This window comes from Neolamprologus multifasciatus, chromosome 22 (genome assembly GCF_963576455.1).
Source record: "Neolamprologus multifasciatus chromosome 22, fNeoMul1.2, whole genome shotgun sequence".
NCBI classification, from domain to species: domain Eukaryota; kingdom Metazoa; phylum Chordata; class Actinopteri; order Cichliformes; family Cichlidae; genus Neolamprologus; species Neolamprologus multifasciatus.
The window spans coordinates 29,126,648-29,145,397 of NC_140459.1; the positions used below are offsets into that span (position 1 = coordinate 29,126,648).

Here is an 18,750-nt window from a genome sequence, read left to right on the forward strand (position 1 = left end):
CTTTTCAGCTCAATACGGGACGTGTACTTTTGTTTCTAAATACGGGACGATTCCGTTTTTTAAGGGACGGTTGGCAACCCTAACTGTAGACATCCTGCCACAGCACAAGACTGAATTCAACAGAGTTTCCAGCTCACACATGTGGCGTGGTGTGTTTTCTAATCTGTTTACTTGTGTGAACAGTTTTACTTTTCCAGATTTGCTGCTTAAATTCAAACTCACAGTTTGTCTTCATGGTCATTGTATCAATATTATCCCCCTGAATGTGATCTGCCTCATTATTAACAATTAAATTAAGTGGACTTTATTAGCATAAATTCCAATCTATCCATTTCCCCCACTTATTAAATTCAGGGTTGGGTTAGGTATATCCCAGCTGGCTTAGGGTGAGATCGGGTGTGAGAGGTGGGGTAAACCTTGGGCAGATCACCAGCCTGTCTCAGGGCTAACAGAGAGCAACAACCTCAACCTCTCGCTCCTCTTAATCTTTCAGTCGTCTTAAACCCACGCTGGCTCTTCTGGATGACTTTAAGGATGAATCCACCCATTCTTAGAAATCTCTGGTGTTAGACGTGTTCCTATTCTATGTCTATTTTATCCAGAATGGTCACCAGTTAACACTGATGAGTGAATTATATCCAAATCAAAAAGACTAAATGATCCTACCCTCATGTCAAAGCTGTTGGCATTTACACCTTGGTAATATCAGAGATTGGCACAAAGATTTAAGAGTCAAACCTTGCAATTATGAGCCAATTATGCAACTTACATATACCGTGTACATTTAGGCCATAGCTATTCACCCTTGTGCCAAATTTAAAAAATAAAAAATTTTCTAGAAAAAAAAATCATATTGAAATAAAATCGTCTGTAGCTGAAAAAAAAATGTGGTGACTTGAAGGTTTCCTAAGTTTACCACTAAGTGTGAGAAAAAGACCTTCCTGTTACTTCGCATCCACTGGATAAATGTGACCTGCAGCTCAGGCTTTAAACTAGAAACAATCAAAATGTGGGACATTATCTTAATAAATGTGGTAGGGGAAATAGATAAAAAAAAAAAAAGCTATTCTCACATAAAGCGGGACACTTAGTCACCTGAGTCACAGGTTTTGCCCGCGCACTGGGACTTTTAATGTGGTTCTATGAGGTTTAATTTGGTGTTTAACAGAGAAGCAATGAAGTTAGACTCTGGTGTCTACAGACTCTGAGCTTGTCACGTCTTGATACAAATAGACAGTGGGCAGAGGACGCTTTGGTGGTTTTCTCTTTTACTGGGTGGGTTTAAACAGAAATTGCAATGCAGAGCCACAGATCCTGGTACTGGATCCAAAGTTTATGCAGACAATTTGCCAGCATATTTAATGCAGCACTGTGAGGAGTCTTGAACTGCACCTTATTTCTTCATATAGAAATTTACATTTGCATTTATATTAAATGGGAAATAGATGCAGTCATTTATGTAACCGTGCAAATACACATGGAAATTCATGGAGTACATACAAGGAGTTTTTGAGTTTCTAGCAACCTTGAAAGTCAGTATTTGGTAATGACGTCTTTTATTCTTCTACACAGCCTGAAGACTCTGAATGAAGCTCCCTTGTTTTCCATTTAGTCTTCAGGGTGATCTTTAGTCTCCCTGCGACGCTTTTATTTTGAAGGGACGAGCGCCACAAGCGGAAGTTTGTGTCAACTCGGCATACCGCAAAGTTAAGGGAGTCACCGCCAACGTCACAGAAAGGAAACTCATTTGGGATTTTTTAACCTGGGTGTCACAGGCCGGTGCGGCAAAACAGTCCCAGTCAGGCGTGTGTGCGGCTTGTTTGAGTGCAGCCGAGCGGGTTGTGTGTGTGTGTCTGGAGACACCATGTCTAAAACAGAGTGCAAAGCAGCTGAAGACATGACCGAGGCGGTGAGTTTGTTTCATGTGACCTACGTGTCTTGTAAAAAGCACAACCCGGGCACGCAAACATCTGTGTAAGAACGAGTTTCCTTCTCTCGTCCGTTTAGATGGAGGCAACCATGCAGCGACTTGAGCAAAGATTCCAGAGCATCTCTGAACAGCTGGAGTCCAAACATATCCTTTTTTCCAGCCGCGTTTTCTTCCATTTCAGGCGCGTTTTATCCACGCAGTCAGTCAGCTCAAAGTTCTGCTTGCTTAGACACACCTGAGAGCAATGAGCTCACTAATGAGACTTTAACTTTGACTCCTGTCAATGAACACGTGGCCACTAGAGGGCGACCGACCGCTGCCGAGACTCTTGAACTGTTCAACTGTTGTACAAGTTTAGCGCCACTGCTACTGAAGGTGAAATAAGTCTTCTTTAAAAATACGTCATTTTTGGTTTTCATACAACAATCACTTAAAAGTGCAGTATGAAGAAAATCAAATGAGACAAACCTCTGTCAAATGTGCCATTCTGACTGTCCTCTGTGTCTGTGACTTCTGCTACTGTATATATTTATATAATAATGATCAGTTTAAGGCACATTGGCACCCAGTAATGAGATTTCTTCCTGTAAAAGAGTCAACAGTGAAATGTGTGTTAAAAGATGGGAATATACTCAGAAATTGAGCTTTGTCTACTTGAAAATGTGTCAGTGACGAGGGGTAATTTTGATATATGGTTGGAGAAATCATTATTTGATCCTTTTGTAAGTTTGCTCACTCACAAAGAAATTAATTGTTATAAATGAATTTACACTGATTTGAGTGTCACTGGGTGAAATTAGTATACCAGAATTCTGACTCCCACAGATTGCCTGTCTGCCCATTTGGTGCACACCTCAGTCAGTCAGTTACAGATACTCCTGGTCTCAACTATTTCAGTGTATAAAGCACACAAAATCAGTGTCCTCCATTCTAACCTCTCCGCCACCATTGGCAAGACCAGAGCTGTCCTGTCAAAGGACATCGGGGACAAGTTTGTAGACCTGCCCAAGACCAACAGCAAGAAGTTTGGTGAGGAGGTGACAGCTGTTCACCCTGGGTCTGGAGCTGCATGTAAGATCTTGCATCATTGGATGAGGATTATCCTGAGGAGGGTATGGACCAGCATGTACAGGCCTGTCTTAAGTTTACCACTGAACATCTAACCTGTGGTCAGATTAAACCAAAGTCGAGCTCTTTGTGTTTGGAGGAACAGAAATGCTGCATATGAGCCGAAGAACACAGTCCCCACAGTCAAGCACAGAGGTGGAGACATTATGCTTTGGGGGTGTTTTCCTGTTGAGGGCACAGGACGACTTTACAAGATAGAGGGGCCAGAGGACAGAGCCATGTTCCACATATAAACCCCTTCCCTCAGCAAAAACACAGAAGAAGGGTCTTACAGCATAGCAGTGACCCAAAACTAAACGCTCAAGCTGTTGCTGATGTAGTCAGAAAATACACACAGAAATGGAGATGCAGTTTCAAATTGCAAATCATTTATTGAAAAGCAATTTCAATAAAATCGAACCTCAGACAAAAATAAACAAAAGCGCCCTGAGGAGTTTGGATGTAAGTGCCCTGCTGCAATATGCGGGTCACTCGTGCTCCGAACACTCTGTATGCTGTGAGATGCATTAATTCTAAATGGGTAAAATCGCCAACAAGGGCTTCTCCACCGAGCACTGAGTCATGTTATGTTTGAATTCAGTGACATGCAAATCATTTCTAACGTTTATTTAATGTGTTTTTCCTGGAGTTTTGGTTGATATTATTTCATAAAAATAAAAGATTGTTCACTTACAACTACAGTGGGGCAAAAAAGTATTTAGTCAGCCACCGATTGTGCAACTTCCCCCACTTAAAATGATGACAGAGGTCAGTAATTTGCACCAGAGGTACACTTCAACTGTGAGAGACAGAATGTGAAAAAAAAAATCCATGAATTCACATGGTAGGATTTGTAATTTGTAATTTATTCATAAATCAGGGTGGAAAATAAGTATTTGGTCACCTCAAACAAGGAAAATCCCTGGCTCTCACAGACCTGTAACGTCTTCTGTAAGAAGCTTTTCTGTCCCCCACTCGTTACCTGTATGAATGGCACCTGTTTGACCTCATCATCTGTATAAAAGACACCTGTCCACAGCCTCAACCAGTCAGACTCCAAACTCCGCCATGGCCAAGACCAAAGAGCTTTCGAAGGACACCAGGAAAAGAATTGTAGACCTGCACCAGACTGGGAAGAGTGAATCTGCAGCTTGGTGTGAAAAAATCAACTGTGGGAGCAATCATCAGAAAATGGAAGACATACAAGACCACTGATAATCTCCCTCGATCTGGGGCTCCACGCAAGATCTCATCCCATGGGGTCAAAATGATCATGAGAACGGTGAGCAAAGAGCCCAGAACCACACGGGGGGACCTGGTGAATGACCTGCAGAGAGCTGGGACCAAAGTAATAAAGGTCACCATCAGTAACACATTACAACGGCAGGGAATCAAATCAACAGTGCCAGACGTGTTCCGCTGCTGAAGCCAGTGCATGTCCAGGCCCGTCTGAAGTTTGCCAGAGAGCACATGGATGATACAGCAGAGGATTGGGAGAATGTCATGTGGTCAGATGAAACCAAAGTAGAACTTTTTGGTATAAACTCAACTCGTCGTGTTTGGAGGAAGAAGAATACTGAGTTGCATCCCAAGAACACCATACCTACTGTGAAGCATGGGGGTGGAAACATCATGCTATGGGGCTGTTTTTCTGCCAAGGGGACAGGACGACTGATCCGTGTTAAGGACAGAATGAATGGGGCCAAGTATCGTGAGATTTTGAGCCAAAACCTCCTTCCATCAGTGAGAACTTTGAAGATGAAACGAGGCTGGGTCTTCCAACATGACAATGATCCAAAACACACCGCCCGGGCAACAAAGGAGTGGCTCTGTAAGAAGCATTTGAAAGTCCTGGAGTGGCCTAGCCAGTCTCCAGACCTCAACCCCATAGAAAATCTGTGGCGGGAGTTGAAAGTCCGTGTTGCTCGGCGACAGCCCCAAAACATCACTGCTCTTGAGAAGATCTGCATGGAGGAATGGGCCAAAATACCAGCTACTGTGTGTGCAAACCTGGTAAAGACCTATAGTAAACGTTTGACCTCTGTTATTGCCAACAAAGGTTATGTTACAAAGTATTGAGTTGTATTTTTGTTATTGACCAAATACTTATTTTCCACCCTGATTTACGAATAAATTCTTTACAAATCCTACCATGTGAATTCATGGATTTTTTTTTCACATTCTGTCTCTCACAGTTGAAGTGTACCCCTGGTGCAAATTTCTGACCTCTGTCATCATTTTAAGTGGGGGAACTTGCACAATCGGTGGCTGACTAAATACTTTTTTGCCCCACTGTAAGTGAACAAACTTACAAATTTACAGCAGGGGATCAAATAGTTATTAAAAGCTAACAGAGCTGCAGCTATCGATTATTTTAGTAACGGAGTAATCTGTCAATTGTTCCATCGATTAATTGACTAATCGGATGGGATGATCTGATCTCCTCGTGTAGGTGTTGTTCCCACATCATCAGAATAAATGTTGCTCCAGGTTCAACATTGCAAGTGAACAATCTCATTGTTGTGACGTCATACTTTTGCAAGCCAAGCGATTCATTCATTTATAAAATTCCAGTGTTGCAAGAACAATATGTATAATGCTTACCGTTTATTAAAGAACAGTATCCTGAAATGCAACAAATTCAAATTGCTGGATTGGCGGACAGAGGCGGTTTCTCGCACGTTAAGTAGATTCTTTTTTTTTTTTCTTTTTTTCTTCAAGGCGTTTTTTTCCAAAGTTGCAAAAGTATGACGTCACAACAATGTGATTGCTCACTTGCAATGTTGAACCTGGAACAACATTTATTATGATGATGATGTGGGAACAACACCGACACGAGGATATCAGATCGTGCAATTGGATAAGAAATACTTTTGAATATTTATAATCGCTAATTAATAAGACAAAAGAGAAAACATGGGTATGTCACAATAAAATGCTCAGTGGTTTCTATTTTAGAAATTGCAGTGTTTTAAAGTTTAACTGCAACATCTGTCAAAAACCCCAAACAAGCCCTTTAATTGTATTTATGTGCCATGTTGAAATGTAATTTTTAAAAGAAAATATTTTCTTAAATCCTATAAATATATATTAATCTCAAGTATTTAAACAACAGCATAAAAATGTACCTTTACTTCCTGGAAGACTTTCTGATGTTAACAGGAGCCAATGATGGTGTAGACATTATGTAATATTATTTATAATTCAGTGTCCAACCGAACAACCCTCAGGTCAGTGGCTCTCAGTTTAATGGCTCATGTATGTTTTATTAGCTATGAAAAAAGCTTTTATTTTTATATTTTTAAATATTAACATGGTTTTAATTAACACAATATTTTATATTATTTCGTTTTCAATCAGAAAAATGTTACAAAAGCCTTGAAATAAATATGGTCTAGTACACCCCATGCCCCCCTTTAGACTCACCCCTGTTTGCTTCAGCGAGCTGTATAATGAATGAATAAAGTGAACAGTCCATCTGCAGGTTTTAACACAACTTCTGGAGCCTTACTGCAGATTTTTCCGTGTGTCAAACAATCAGCGAGGATGGGGCAGCTACAAAGTTTGCTCTTATTCATGTTGGAGTTTGCTGGTCAGGTGCTTTGATGAAAGACTGACGCTTGCTTTTTCCCAGTAAAGGTTTTAATGGTGATCACAGGAACAGCGCTGCTGTTTTTGGCACTAGAAGCAAGTTTTCTTTCACTCTACCTGAGCTCACAGTGTCAGTAACGGCTCCGCCTCTTTGCAGTGTGTAAACAGACTCTGTGCCAGCGTCATCATCACTGCTGCTGTTGCGTTATCAGTGCTTTTGTTCATAACTGGCAGTTTTGACAAATGTGTCCTCTGACCTCCGCTCCTGGTCTCAGAGGTGGTGTTATTCAAACAGCTGGGAAAAAATGAACATATTGTAGATGTAGTTAGCTTCTCATGAATGCAGACTTGTTTGTTTCTTAATGCTCACACTTGATCAGATGGGAACCCGCATCAACGACCTTGAGAGAAACGTCACTGAGCTCATGACGCAAGCTGGTATGGAGGCGCAGGCAACTTCAAAGTGACGCCAGGCTGACACCTCATCTGTCCAATGAGCTGTTTCCTGTTGTGACCTCACACTTCATCGGTCTTGAAGCGGGACTTCAGATGGTCAAGTCCCACCTGAAGTAGTGAATCTCATGTTAACATGTCCTTATTTTTCCAGCTGCTACGATGTGCTGTTCAGATCATATCCAATCAGGGTAACCTCGGAGATTTATTGGAAGCAATGTCCTCCAATCAGACATCATTATTTTCCACTTTTCCAACTCATAAAATACAGCCTCTTACCACTTCATTAGGTACACCTGTACAATCTGGGCAATCAGTTCCAACAGTTCTGCCTCGTACTCCAGCACGACAAAGCTGACCTCTCTCATTGTGACTGGAAGCATTCACAGAAGTCTTACTTCAGCTGTGTGCTTCTCCTCAGGACCGTCTGTGTTGGCTTTAAACATGTAATTAATGAAATACCTCTCTGAACCTCAGCCAGTTACAAGCAAGCCTGTCTTATTCAAGGCTGGGCTGATGGCTAAGCTGTTATGCAGAAATGCATCTACAGGGAAGTCTAATAAAGCAACAGCATGGTGCATTTATAAAGGCTTTATTAACATCTTAAAACACCATTGTTTGCTTGTTTCGGTGGTTGTCTTTACTTTAACTGGCACATCACTACCCTTAATCTCTAACAACCTTCACCTCAGTAACATCTGTGGATGTGAATTCTGGATCCTTGAGTTTTACTGATGTGGAGACCAGGAGTTCTCAAAGTTTTGATGTCTTAATGCTAATTGCAGGTTCTCCATATGACAAATGCACAAATTACACACTTGTAGTGTTTGTAATGTGTCGGTGCACAATGTTTATGTCTGAATTTTTAATTTTTGTGCTGGTTCACTGGTTTCTAGAGATTTTGATTCTATTTGTAGCATCAGTTTGGGGTTACATGCACTCACACATGTGGCTGAACACTCAAATAGGAAAAAACCCCAAAATCAGTTAATAGTTAGATTTATAAGTTTCTCGTCTGTAAATGTTTTACTTTGGTACTGAGTACTTTATGAGAAAGTACTCAGTGAGCAATAAACCAGCTGCTCTTCAACAAGTGTCTCATCGTGTGTATGAAGAGGGCCACCTTCATGGACAGCACTGCTGACAGCAGTCTGCCTTCTGCTCTACAGTCTTTGACGCTTAGCGGCACATGAACCAGCTGTTTACCTGCTGTGGTTCTGGTATCTCTGAATGTTGCAGCGGATCTGCAATCCAGCATGGTTGCAGTATGTCCACCTGACTGAAAAGAGCCTCTCTCACAAAGCAGCTGAACATCGAGTCAGAGGAACATGGTGCTCAGCACTGAACTGCAACAGTGATGCACTTGAGCAGGTTCCCACCTATTAGTATGATGGCTGTTATGTATCTGTGGCACTTATCAGAATTGGGCAGGTTTGGTCTGCTCTGATGGATGTGTGTTGAACATTCTGACTGGTAAATGGACTGGTTCTTATATAGCGCTTTTCTACTCTGTCCGAGCACTCAAAGCACACTCAACTCTTTATCACAGTGTGACACAAATATCAGTGAATAGTCAGCAGTGCAGTCAGTTCTGCTTGTCCACAACACACGTGTTCTTGCACAACAAGTGTTTAAGCTGGTTAAAAAGCTCAACCTGAGATAAAAACATCACAGCTAGAAAATATTTTTGTTTTATTGGTGGACTATAGTCCAGCTCCTGGCAAGTTACAAGGTGAAGATACTTTAGTTATTGTTAAACTAAAGCATAGGTGTCAAACTCTGGCCCGCGGGCCAAATGTAATTAGGCTGCCATACCAAATTACTATTAGAGCTGGCCTACTGGTATTATACAGCTAATATATATATATATATATATTGTTTATTATTAAGCTTTGCTTGTTCCATATTCAGTTTTTCAGCAAAACGTGTCCATAAGAAAAGATTCATTCTTATATCTGGAGGAATAAATATATTTCAATAAATATTAACGTTAGCCCGCGACTTTGTTCCAGTTTTGAATTTTGGCCCACTGTGTATTTGAGTTTGACACCCCTGAACTAAAGTGTTAAATATTTACTCTATACTTAAAATGACCAGGGAAACATTACCCAGGATGCTACAGTGCTTACATTGCCTCAGGCTGTTCAGTACATTCACATGTCAAATCAAGACGCGTGGCATCAGTGACAGTAGCTCATTGGGGAAAATAGGAAAATGTTTTTCATTTATTTACTGCAAGTATTTATTTCCATTTTTTGTTGAAATATTGTGATTATAATATTGAGTCTAAATCCTGAAAGGCACTTGTTAACTTTGCATCTATGCATAAAATAAAAATGTAATTATCAGTTTACATGTAGCATTTCTGGGAGATGATGCTGTTTAATATCTATGCAGTTTTTTGTGACCTTAATATCATTTAATGTGCAACATCAGTGTGTCCACCCTCATTAAATTTTTCTACATGTTCTCTTTGTCAGTGTAACTTTGTTTCACGTACAGCATCCAGTGTATTGAGGAAATTAGGAAAATAAAATGAATTAAACCTGTAGTAGTGAACAAGGGCCGGACTGCCCTGTGAGGAGGAGGGGCTTTAACTGAATGTGTAGCGCTAACACTTTCTACATTGCTTTGCAGTATGTGGACTATAAAGGCAACAAGTTAGCAAGAAATGCAGGTAAAAATGTGAACTGTGGTGTGTTGTATTTGGAGAGTAGCTGTTTCTAAATATTAGCAAAGAAGACTCCAAATATTGGGTCTTTAAGAACTTTGACTGGTCCAGCAGACAGGGCTCCCACCAGGGACGGACCAGGTCAAAACTGCCACAGACACATGTCGACTGCTACCAATCCAAATTCCGTAAACCTGTGTGGAGAGGTGGAGCATGGGAAAAGAGAAAAACCCTTTAAATCTGCTCCGGATCTGACTCATATTCTTAAAAAAGTGCCCTCTAATTACTGAATGTGGTTTTCAGTTATGTTGTATGCTGTGAACAACAAGTTGACAGAAATCTTACCAGCATCCTGATCCTGCGAAGGAAGAAAAGGAAAAGCTTTTGTGATCATTTTAATCACATTATTGAATCCACTGACTGTGAGCATTAAAATTAGCTTGAGCTTAGAGGGTAAGGATTTTTTATTTTAAAGAGGATTAGAAATGACCAGGAAACTGGATGGGTTCAGATGGAACAAAGCACAGCTAAGAACGTATCCTTATTAACATTACCCTTCATTAATTCAAAATTGATTAAAACCCTAAAAATAGAGAATGACTGGATAAAACATGCTCTGAAAGTGTGGACAACAATAAGGGAAAAAAATGGGGGGCCCTTTGTCCATCTCGAGAACCATGCCAGTGAGAGACAATATACAGGGTGGGCCATTTATATGGATACACCGTAATAAAATGGGAATGGTTGGTGATATTAAAGTCCTGTTTGTGGCACATTAGTATATGTGAGGGGGCAAATTCCTCAAGATGGGTGGTGACCATGATGGCCATTTAGAAGTCGGCCATCTTGGATACAACTTTTGGTTTTTCAATAGGAAGAGGGCCATGTGGCACATCAAACCTATTGGTAATGTCACAAGAAAAACAATGGTGTGCTTGGTTTCAACGTAACTTTATTCTTTCATGAGTTATTTACAAGTTTCTCTTTGTTCACAGCCATTGACATGTCAAAGAGGTTAACACGTGAGGAGCAGATCGAAATTGTGTTGATATCTGGTGAACGCAGTAACCGGGTCATTGCAGCAAGTTTCGTGAAACTGGTTCAGTGTTGGATTTGCCAAAATGTGGACGCAAGAAAACTGTCACTAATGAAGAAACATCAGTGGCTGTTCTAGCTTCATTCAGCAAGAGCCCACAGCGTAGCACTCGCCACATGTCACTGGAGAGTGGCATTAGTCGAACATCCCTTCGGTGGATATTAGCTACTCACAAATGGCACCCTTACAAACTCCAGCTACTGCAGCATCTCAACGAGGATGACCCAGATCGGCGCACAGAATTTGCAGAATGGGCAAAACAAAAATTGGAACAGGACCCTCAGTCCACACAGAAGATTTTGTTCAGTGATGAGGCAAACTTTTATGTGAATGGTGAAGTTAACAAACAAAACCGCCGCTACTGGTCTGACACTAACCCACATTGGATGGATCCCTCCAAGACTGTTGGACCAACAAAAGTGATGGTTTGGTGTGGTATATGGGGTACAACGATAATGGGTCCATTCTTCATCAATGGAAACCTCAAGGCCACTGGATATTTGAAATTGCTACATGATGATGTGTTTCCCTCTTTATGCACTGAAGCTGGCACGTTCCCTGAGTTTTTCCAGCAAGATGGTGCACCACCACATTATGGGTGCCAGGTCCGAGCATTCCTAGATGAACAGTTTCCTGGAAAGCTGAATGGCCCCCAAGGTCTTCCGATCTGACCCCCTTAGACTTTTATCTTTGGGGTCATCTGAAGGCAATTGTCTATGGTGTGAAGATACGAGATGTGCAGCACCTGAAACTACGGATACTGGATGCCTATTCTGGCATTTCTCCTGCGGTGTTGCTATCAGTGTGTGAAGAGTGGGAGAAGAGGGTTGCATTGACAATCCAACACAATGGGCAGCACATTGAACACAGTTTATAAGTGGTCAGAAACTTGTAAATAACTCATGAAAGAATAAAGTTACGTTGAAACCAAGCACACCATTGTTTTTTTTGTCACATTACCAATAAGTTTGATGTGTCACATGGCCCTCTTCCTATTGAAAAAACAAAAGTCGTATCCAGGATGGCCGACTTCTAAATGGCCACCATGGTCACCACCCATCTTGAGGAGTTTGCCCCCTCACATATACTAATGTGCCACAAACAGGACTTTAATATCACCAACCATTCCCATTTTATTACGGTGTATCCATATAAATGGCCCACCCTGTAGAATTCTTGCCTTCTGTGTGGGACAGTGGCTTTAGTAGATGGACCAATGCAGGCCTTTACACAATAAATCCATTTTTAATGGAACAGAGCTCAAATCATTTCGCCAGCTCCAAGAACATTTCCAACTTCCTCCTAAAGATTTATATCGATACCTTCAGATAAGACATTGTATCCTAAACCATAAAGAAAGAGACTTGATCAATAAATTTCCTAACAGCATAGAAGAATACTTTATTAATATTACAGAAAAACATCTCCCAACTAAGAAACATGTTTTTCATATTTACAAAAGGCTTACAAATGAGACATGCCAAAATACAGACCATATTAAAGAGAAATGGGAACTAGAACTACATATTATTATTACTGATAATGTATGGGAAGAGAAATTTATTTAAAATGTAAAATTAGATTTTTTTTAATACACCTCTTGTAATCTCCTCACATTGTAAGGAACCCACCTACCAGCCAAATGGCTGGTAGGCTTTTAGCTAATATCCTGAACTGAACTGTGAACTGCTGCTTTTGTTATGTAAATAAGGTGGCGCTGAGCCACTAGTCTAGGTGTGGCCTAACCCTAACCCACAAGGAAACTTGTGTTTCTGCCATCTTAGGGAGAAATCAACACGCACAACACATTTCCTTTGTTGCTGAGATTTATTGATACAAACAGTACAAAAACACCCCAACCATTTGTACACATATTTACAAATAATAATAAAAAGTGAGTGAGTACATTTCAACATTTTCAGCAATCACTCACAATCCTGGCACTGCCATGGTATCTGTAGTCTGCATTTACCACATGTGTATCTGTAGCAGTGAACACATCGCACAGTGGCATGATTGTTCTTGCATTTGTGTTTGACCTGACACATGGCTCTTTTTCCAGGGCTAGGTGTGGAGGGTTGAGTCCGAAGCAACTGTTCTTTTCTTGCCTTCTTCCCAGCCACATGAGAGTGAGCCAACTCTCTTGCAAGCTCCACCAGGAAGTCCACCCGTCTTTCCTTCGTCCCGGTGCATGCTTGATACAGCACATGTGCATTCAGTGCTGCCATGTCGATCATGTTATAGAACACAGCAACTGGCCAGCGCCGTGTTCCTTGGCGGACAGTGTACTCCCGCACCATCTGGTCCATCACATCCACGCCACACTTTGTGGTGTTGTAAAGGGTGACAGTGTTTGGCTTCCTTTTGGTGGTGTTATCAGTCTGAACCACGCTGTGCATGCTGCTAAGAATATAGACTGTCTTCTTCCGTTTGGCTGCATACGCTGTCAGCGTGGCAGCAGAGGTTGAAAACACCTAAGAAAAAAGATAAATTGTTATTTCCATAGCCCTTTTACACACAATGAAACACATAAACATAGAACCACAAAAGACCTGCAACATACCTGAGTGGTGAATTCATTGCAATCTGTCTGTCTAGTGGATTGAGGAATTTCCCTGCGAATCTTGTTGACTGTGCTGAGGATGGTGGTTTTCCGTCTATGAAGTTTTTGTGCAAGTGAAAGCGATGTGAAGAAATTGTCCGTGGTAACATTTCTGCCCTTGTCTAGGAATGGTTCCATCAGCCTCATCACTACATTTTCAGACAGTCTCTCCCCACTGGGACGATTGGGGTCCTTGCCAAGATATGGGAAGACATTGCAAATGTACTTGGATTTTAGGTCGCAAGCCACCCAAAACTTGATCCCAAACTTGTCCGGTTTAGTTGCAATATACTGCAGGAAACAGCACCGAGTCTTCGATGGGAAAAGCTGTTCATTAACGGTGATATGTAGACCAGGGTTGTAGCACGTGATGCAGTTGGTGACAAATGATTCCCACACACTGGAAATTGCAGCGAACTTATCAGTCTTCGCTCGATCACTGCGGGTGGACTTGTCATCAAAGCGTAGGTGTTGCATGATGTCTTGGAAGCGGTTTCGTGCCATAGTTCCAATTATCTGTGGGTTTCCCAGGTTTGCTGACCAGCAGTCACGTAGAGATGGAACCCTAGCAACCCCCCGCAAGATGACAATTGCAATAAATGCCATTAGTTCAGGGAGGTCCATGAACCAATGAACATGCTCCGTTTGCTGTGCATGTTGAATAGTCCATTCTTGAATGCTACGAAGCATGTCAAGAGTGATGAAACACAGGAAGCTCTGAAGGCGACTCGAGACACTTTTCCTGGCCTTAGCTGTTGGCTCTCCATCTGCAACAATGGAGAGCCAACAGCTAAGGAACAAAGGAAATGTGTTGTGTGTGTTGATTTCTCCCTAAGATGGCAGAAACACAAGTTTCCTTGTGGCTCAGGAAACTAACCACTCCAAGTTGGTGACTTTTGGACAAACAAAGAGGCATTTGGCAGTTAGAAATCATTCACACACCCCCACTCCCCCACTCCCCCCACTTCTCAAGTAACAACCTAATTTGCATATGAATTGATGCTAAAAGACTAGCCAATTTAGCTTCCACTTGGCTGACGTGGGCTTAGAAAAGCCTGGGACTTCCAGTGTTAATGCAGAACTATGGTGGAGAAAATGTGGGGAAATAGGAGACTATTCACATATCTTTTGGGACTGTCCAATAATTCAAGGTTTCTGGATAAGAATCAAAGAAGAAAAAGAGAAAATCCTACAAGTAAATATTCCACTAAACCCAACCATATTTCTCTTGGGAGTTATACCTAGAGAGATGTATACCATAGATGAAAAATATATTCTGCGAATACTCTTAGTGATAGCTAAGAAAATGATAACTGTGAAATGGAAACAAACAAGCTCACCATCCATAACACAATGGAAACAGAGACTGAAAAGAGTTCACACAATGGAACGAATGACAGCAAGCTTGCAACTGAAGATGGAGATCTTCTACCAGAGATGGAACTGTGTGACCAGATACTTGGGTGAATGAACAAGAACTCAGGAACATTGTAATGAAAAGCTATAAATCGCCCCTATGAGATGTTATTGTATCAGTCTTGGTCTGTTTTTTTTATTGTTTTGTTTTCTTTTTTGTTTTTCTCTTAAATGGTATTATGTCAGAGAATGTTGATATGTTTCTTGTTTGGTTGTTTATTACCAAAAAAAGTACTAAATAAAAAGTCCCCCCTCCCCCAAAAAGAGGAAGTTTCCATATTGGATGTTTAAAATTTAAACTAGGATAAAAAATGGACAGACTAAGACTTTTTCGTGCAGCTTTCACTTGCACATTGCTACACATGTTTTGTTTTTGTTTTTTTGGTAAGGTCTACTGCCACTCCATGCTTAATATCAGTCACAGTGCTCTCATGCACTTGATGGTTTGACATTGGGAAAACCTCAGAGGGGGTCAGTTTGTGAATGGGACTGGGCCCAGTTTCTTGTGTCCCTTGTGTTGCTGTATCCCAAGTGTGGGATTAAAAAGTCTAAATGCTCCTAAAATGAACTCACACTCCCCTCTAGTGGTCACATGTGCTCATTGCAGTGCATTTGCTTGTTGCTGACCGTGGTGCTGAAAGTGTCCAGCAGCATGTGCCTGCATAGTAATGAAATTTGAAACACATCAATTGTTAGATCAGACTCAGAAATCTTCTGGCAGCATCATGTGATGATGTTATTGGACTTTGCTGTTTTGTTCCTTTTGCTGTTTCACCACGATCCTGCACACAGAGCAAAAACAAACAGTTTTCATGATTTGTTTTGGAATCTTTTTTAGCACGAACTGGAACACAGACAGCGTGCCAGGCGTTACTCTAACCATCAGTGCAGTGCATTATTTTTTTTAATGCATTAGTTTTCCTGCTGATATTTGAGATAATTCATACAGTGATGTGAACCTTCTGATGAAGGGGATGGTAACAGACTAAAACTCCGATCAGATGTGCTTTCTTAAACAGTATTGTGGTGTTTGTGCTTTTGTAGTTTTCCATGATAGTTCTCAGTTGTTCAACCCAATGGCACAACAGTACATTTGGACATTTTAATCATGCATGAACAAAAGGTAAGCATAACAGACACAGAGTAAGCTTTGCCTTTCTATTTTTCTATGCGAATCCAAAAAACAGCAAACCACAAAGCTGCATTTGCAGTGTTTCACCTGTAGATGGCAGTGGTATAAATCCCTTTTTTTTTTGCATGACTTTTCTCTCCTCCTCTTGAGACAGACACCAAATCCCCTTTGAGACCAGCAGAAATATTACACAGAAATCAAACAACACTGGCTGCATGTGTGTGTGTGTGTGTGTGTGTGTAGAGGTGGGTACATGTGTGCCTGTGCGTGAGTGCGCCTCGAATGCTGCCAGGCCTCGTTGTGATGCTCGCTGAAGCCAAAGAGCAAGAACGCTGCTGACCGTGTTGCTATGGCTGCCTGTGCTAAAGCAGACATTTGCCAGCCTATGTAAGTGTATTTGTGTGCGTGTGTGTTTACCCATGTGCATGGCTATGTGTACTTGGGAAACAGCCAAAGGTAGGGGAGAGGGGAGGGTGTCACGCTGATGGATTCTGCTCCCGGCACAGTGTGAGCATGAGACACTTTGAGCATTGCATGATACTACTTTAGCACTTGGGGCAGTAAATGGAGTTCACACACTTTTCTCCTCAGCGGTGGAGTGGTGAGTGGGTGTGTGGAGAGCGGTGACCGGCAGCGATTGGAGGCTGAGAGGTTCAGCCCTGTGGCCCACGCTGGGCGGGTGGGCGGTAGGGGAGGGGGGCTTTAATGGCTGTACATGGTTAGCACTCAGGCTAGGGTAAGGCACTTCAGAGAGTGTGTGTACAATTGCTCGCCCTATTTCTCCCTCTCCGTAATGCCACTTTTGCACACTTCACTTAATATGTGAGAAACAAGGTAAATGTCAATAATCCAAAGTGGTTTCCTCTCTTTTCTCTTAACGTCTTTCCATCCAGGACAAATGCTCACGTGTGCCTGAGGTTTTCCTTCCTCTGGTTTCCTCATGCAGTGGAGCAGAAGCTACGATCCAGCTGTTTATCTCTCCATCACTACGAACCCAGTCACCTTTTTCAGCTCCGTCTTCCTGATGTTGCCCTTAACCCCTTCATGCATGAATTATGACAACTTCAATCGGGATTCTTTCTTAAGTATTTTTATTCATCTTTAGGCATGAAAAAAGATTTTTGAACTTCATTTTCTTAAACATGTACTTTTCAAAGAGTTTTTTACATGTCCACTTAGGTAAATAATTTACACTGTGTTTATGTGCAAGTATACCATCAACGCTGACACAAATACAAGAAAACAACCTTTGAATAGCTGTCCACTGTAGTGACCACTATGCATGAAAGGGTTAAGTAGCAGTAGTGCTCACTCTGACCTGATGGGAATAGCAGCCCTTTAGAGCAGGGGTGTCAAACATAAGGCTCGGGGGCTAGAATTGGCCCGGCAAGGACTCCAATCCGGCAAACTGGACGCTTTTAAAATGTGGAGGGCTTAAATTGTGGAGTTTGTATTTTCATGGATTTCCCCCATGGCCTCTCATACTACACCAAAGTAATTATATAAGAGAGAAACAGTTAAAAGGGAGAAAAGTTCCTGTTTTTTCACCATTTACTATAGAAATGGCATGTTTTTTTTTTTTTTGTTTTTTTTTACAGTATCTCCACAGTAAGACAGCACAAAATAAATAGTGTGTTTATATTCATCTGGTCTTCTTGCACTTTTATCTAACATACAGACAGTTCGTGTGTTAGCATTAGGTACTTGATAACTTGCACTAAGCTGTTTGTTGAGTTGAAATTAGATACAGAAGTGTTGTAATTTCCACTCTGACCTCATCACAGCAGTGCTGCAGACACAACGATAGAGAAATGCGCCTGTTTGGGTTATTGTAACAGTAACTTGGCAGGTTTAGTTTATTGTGACCATGCAGCATGAATCTAAATGTAATAAATCATTTCCCTCTGTAAGAAGTATACAGCTGTGTGTCTGTAAGCTAACAGTAGAAACATGACATATCAATATTAACATCCCTTTGTGTTTTGTTTGTTTCTGATTGTTTTGTCACTTTACACAATCAAGTGGAAATGTCTCCTTTGACAGTTTTTGTGCTATTAATTTGTCCCCTTAATTAAAAGATATCGATAAATTAATTACCACAATGGTTATATTATAATTGGTCGTATTAAGAAAACCCCAAAATATTATGGTCAGCCCTGATTTTGGGAAGTTTAAGCTTGTTAAACTTCCCAAAATCCAACAAGTTGGCAGAACCTGAACAAATTTCTAATGTGTTTTTACCGTGCCATCTGCTCTGTGTAAATGCATTAGTATAATGTTAAAAAATGTTGAGCAGCAGGATATTCTTTTTACTTTTTGTGCAAAAAGCACTAGTTCACATGTCAGTGCCAGGATTGCACGTGGGCAGCTTCAGTTCTGACACCTTGTTCTTCGTGTTATACTGTTTTAGTCTGTACTGATACCACTTGGATAACACGAGAGCACTGAGCGCCCCTGTGGCGTAGTGGCACTGCTGTCTGTTAGATCACCACAAAATGGAAGGTACTCAACCAACAATCCCTCGGATGACCAAAATCTCCCTTGCAATTGTGGAAAATGGAACAGTTTCATAAAGGGTGCTTGAATGTTGCCTCACCTTCTGTGAACATCCACAGAGGATCACCTCTGCTCTCCTCTCCTGATGAAAGTCTTAAATTTCACAGGAAAATAAAGAGTTCATGAACCAAGAGAGGTTGTTCTAAGATCGGAGGTAAAGAATAGGACGGGTCCCTCTTCTACGACACGACAAACA

At 41.3% G+C, this 18,750-nt stretch overlaps 1 protein-coding gene across 1 annotated transcript; it reads left to right on the forward strand.

Annotated features, from left to right (window-relative positions):
• The first annotated feature begins 1,716 nt into the window (after positions 1 to 1,716).
• hsbp1l1 (heat shock factor binding protein 1 like 1) lies at positions 1,717 to 10,207 on the forward strand. The gene is made up of 3 exons (XM_085148786.1): positions 1,717 to 1,909; positions 2,008 to 2,074; positions 7,001 to 10,207. Exons 1-3 carry the CDS (start codon positions 1,865 to 1,867, stop codon positions 7,093 to 7,095), a joined length of 207 nt encoding a protein of 68 aa, XP_085004912.1. The 5' UTR covers positions 1,717 to 1,864; the 3' UTR covers positions 7,096 to 10,207.
• Positions 10,208 to 18,750: the final 8,543 nt, after the last annotated feature.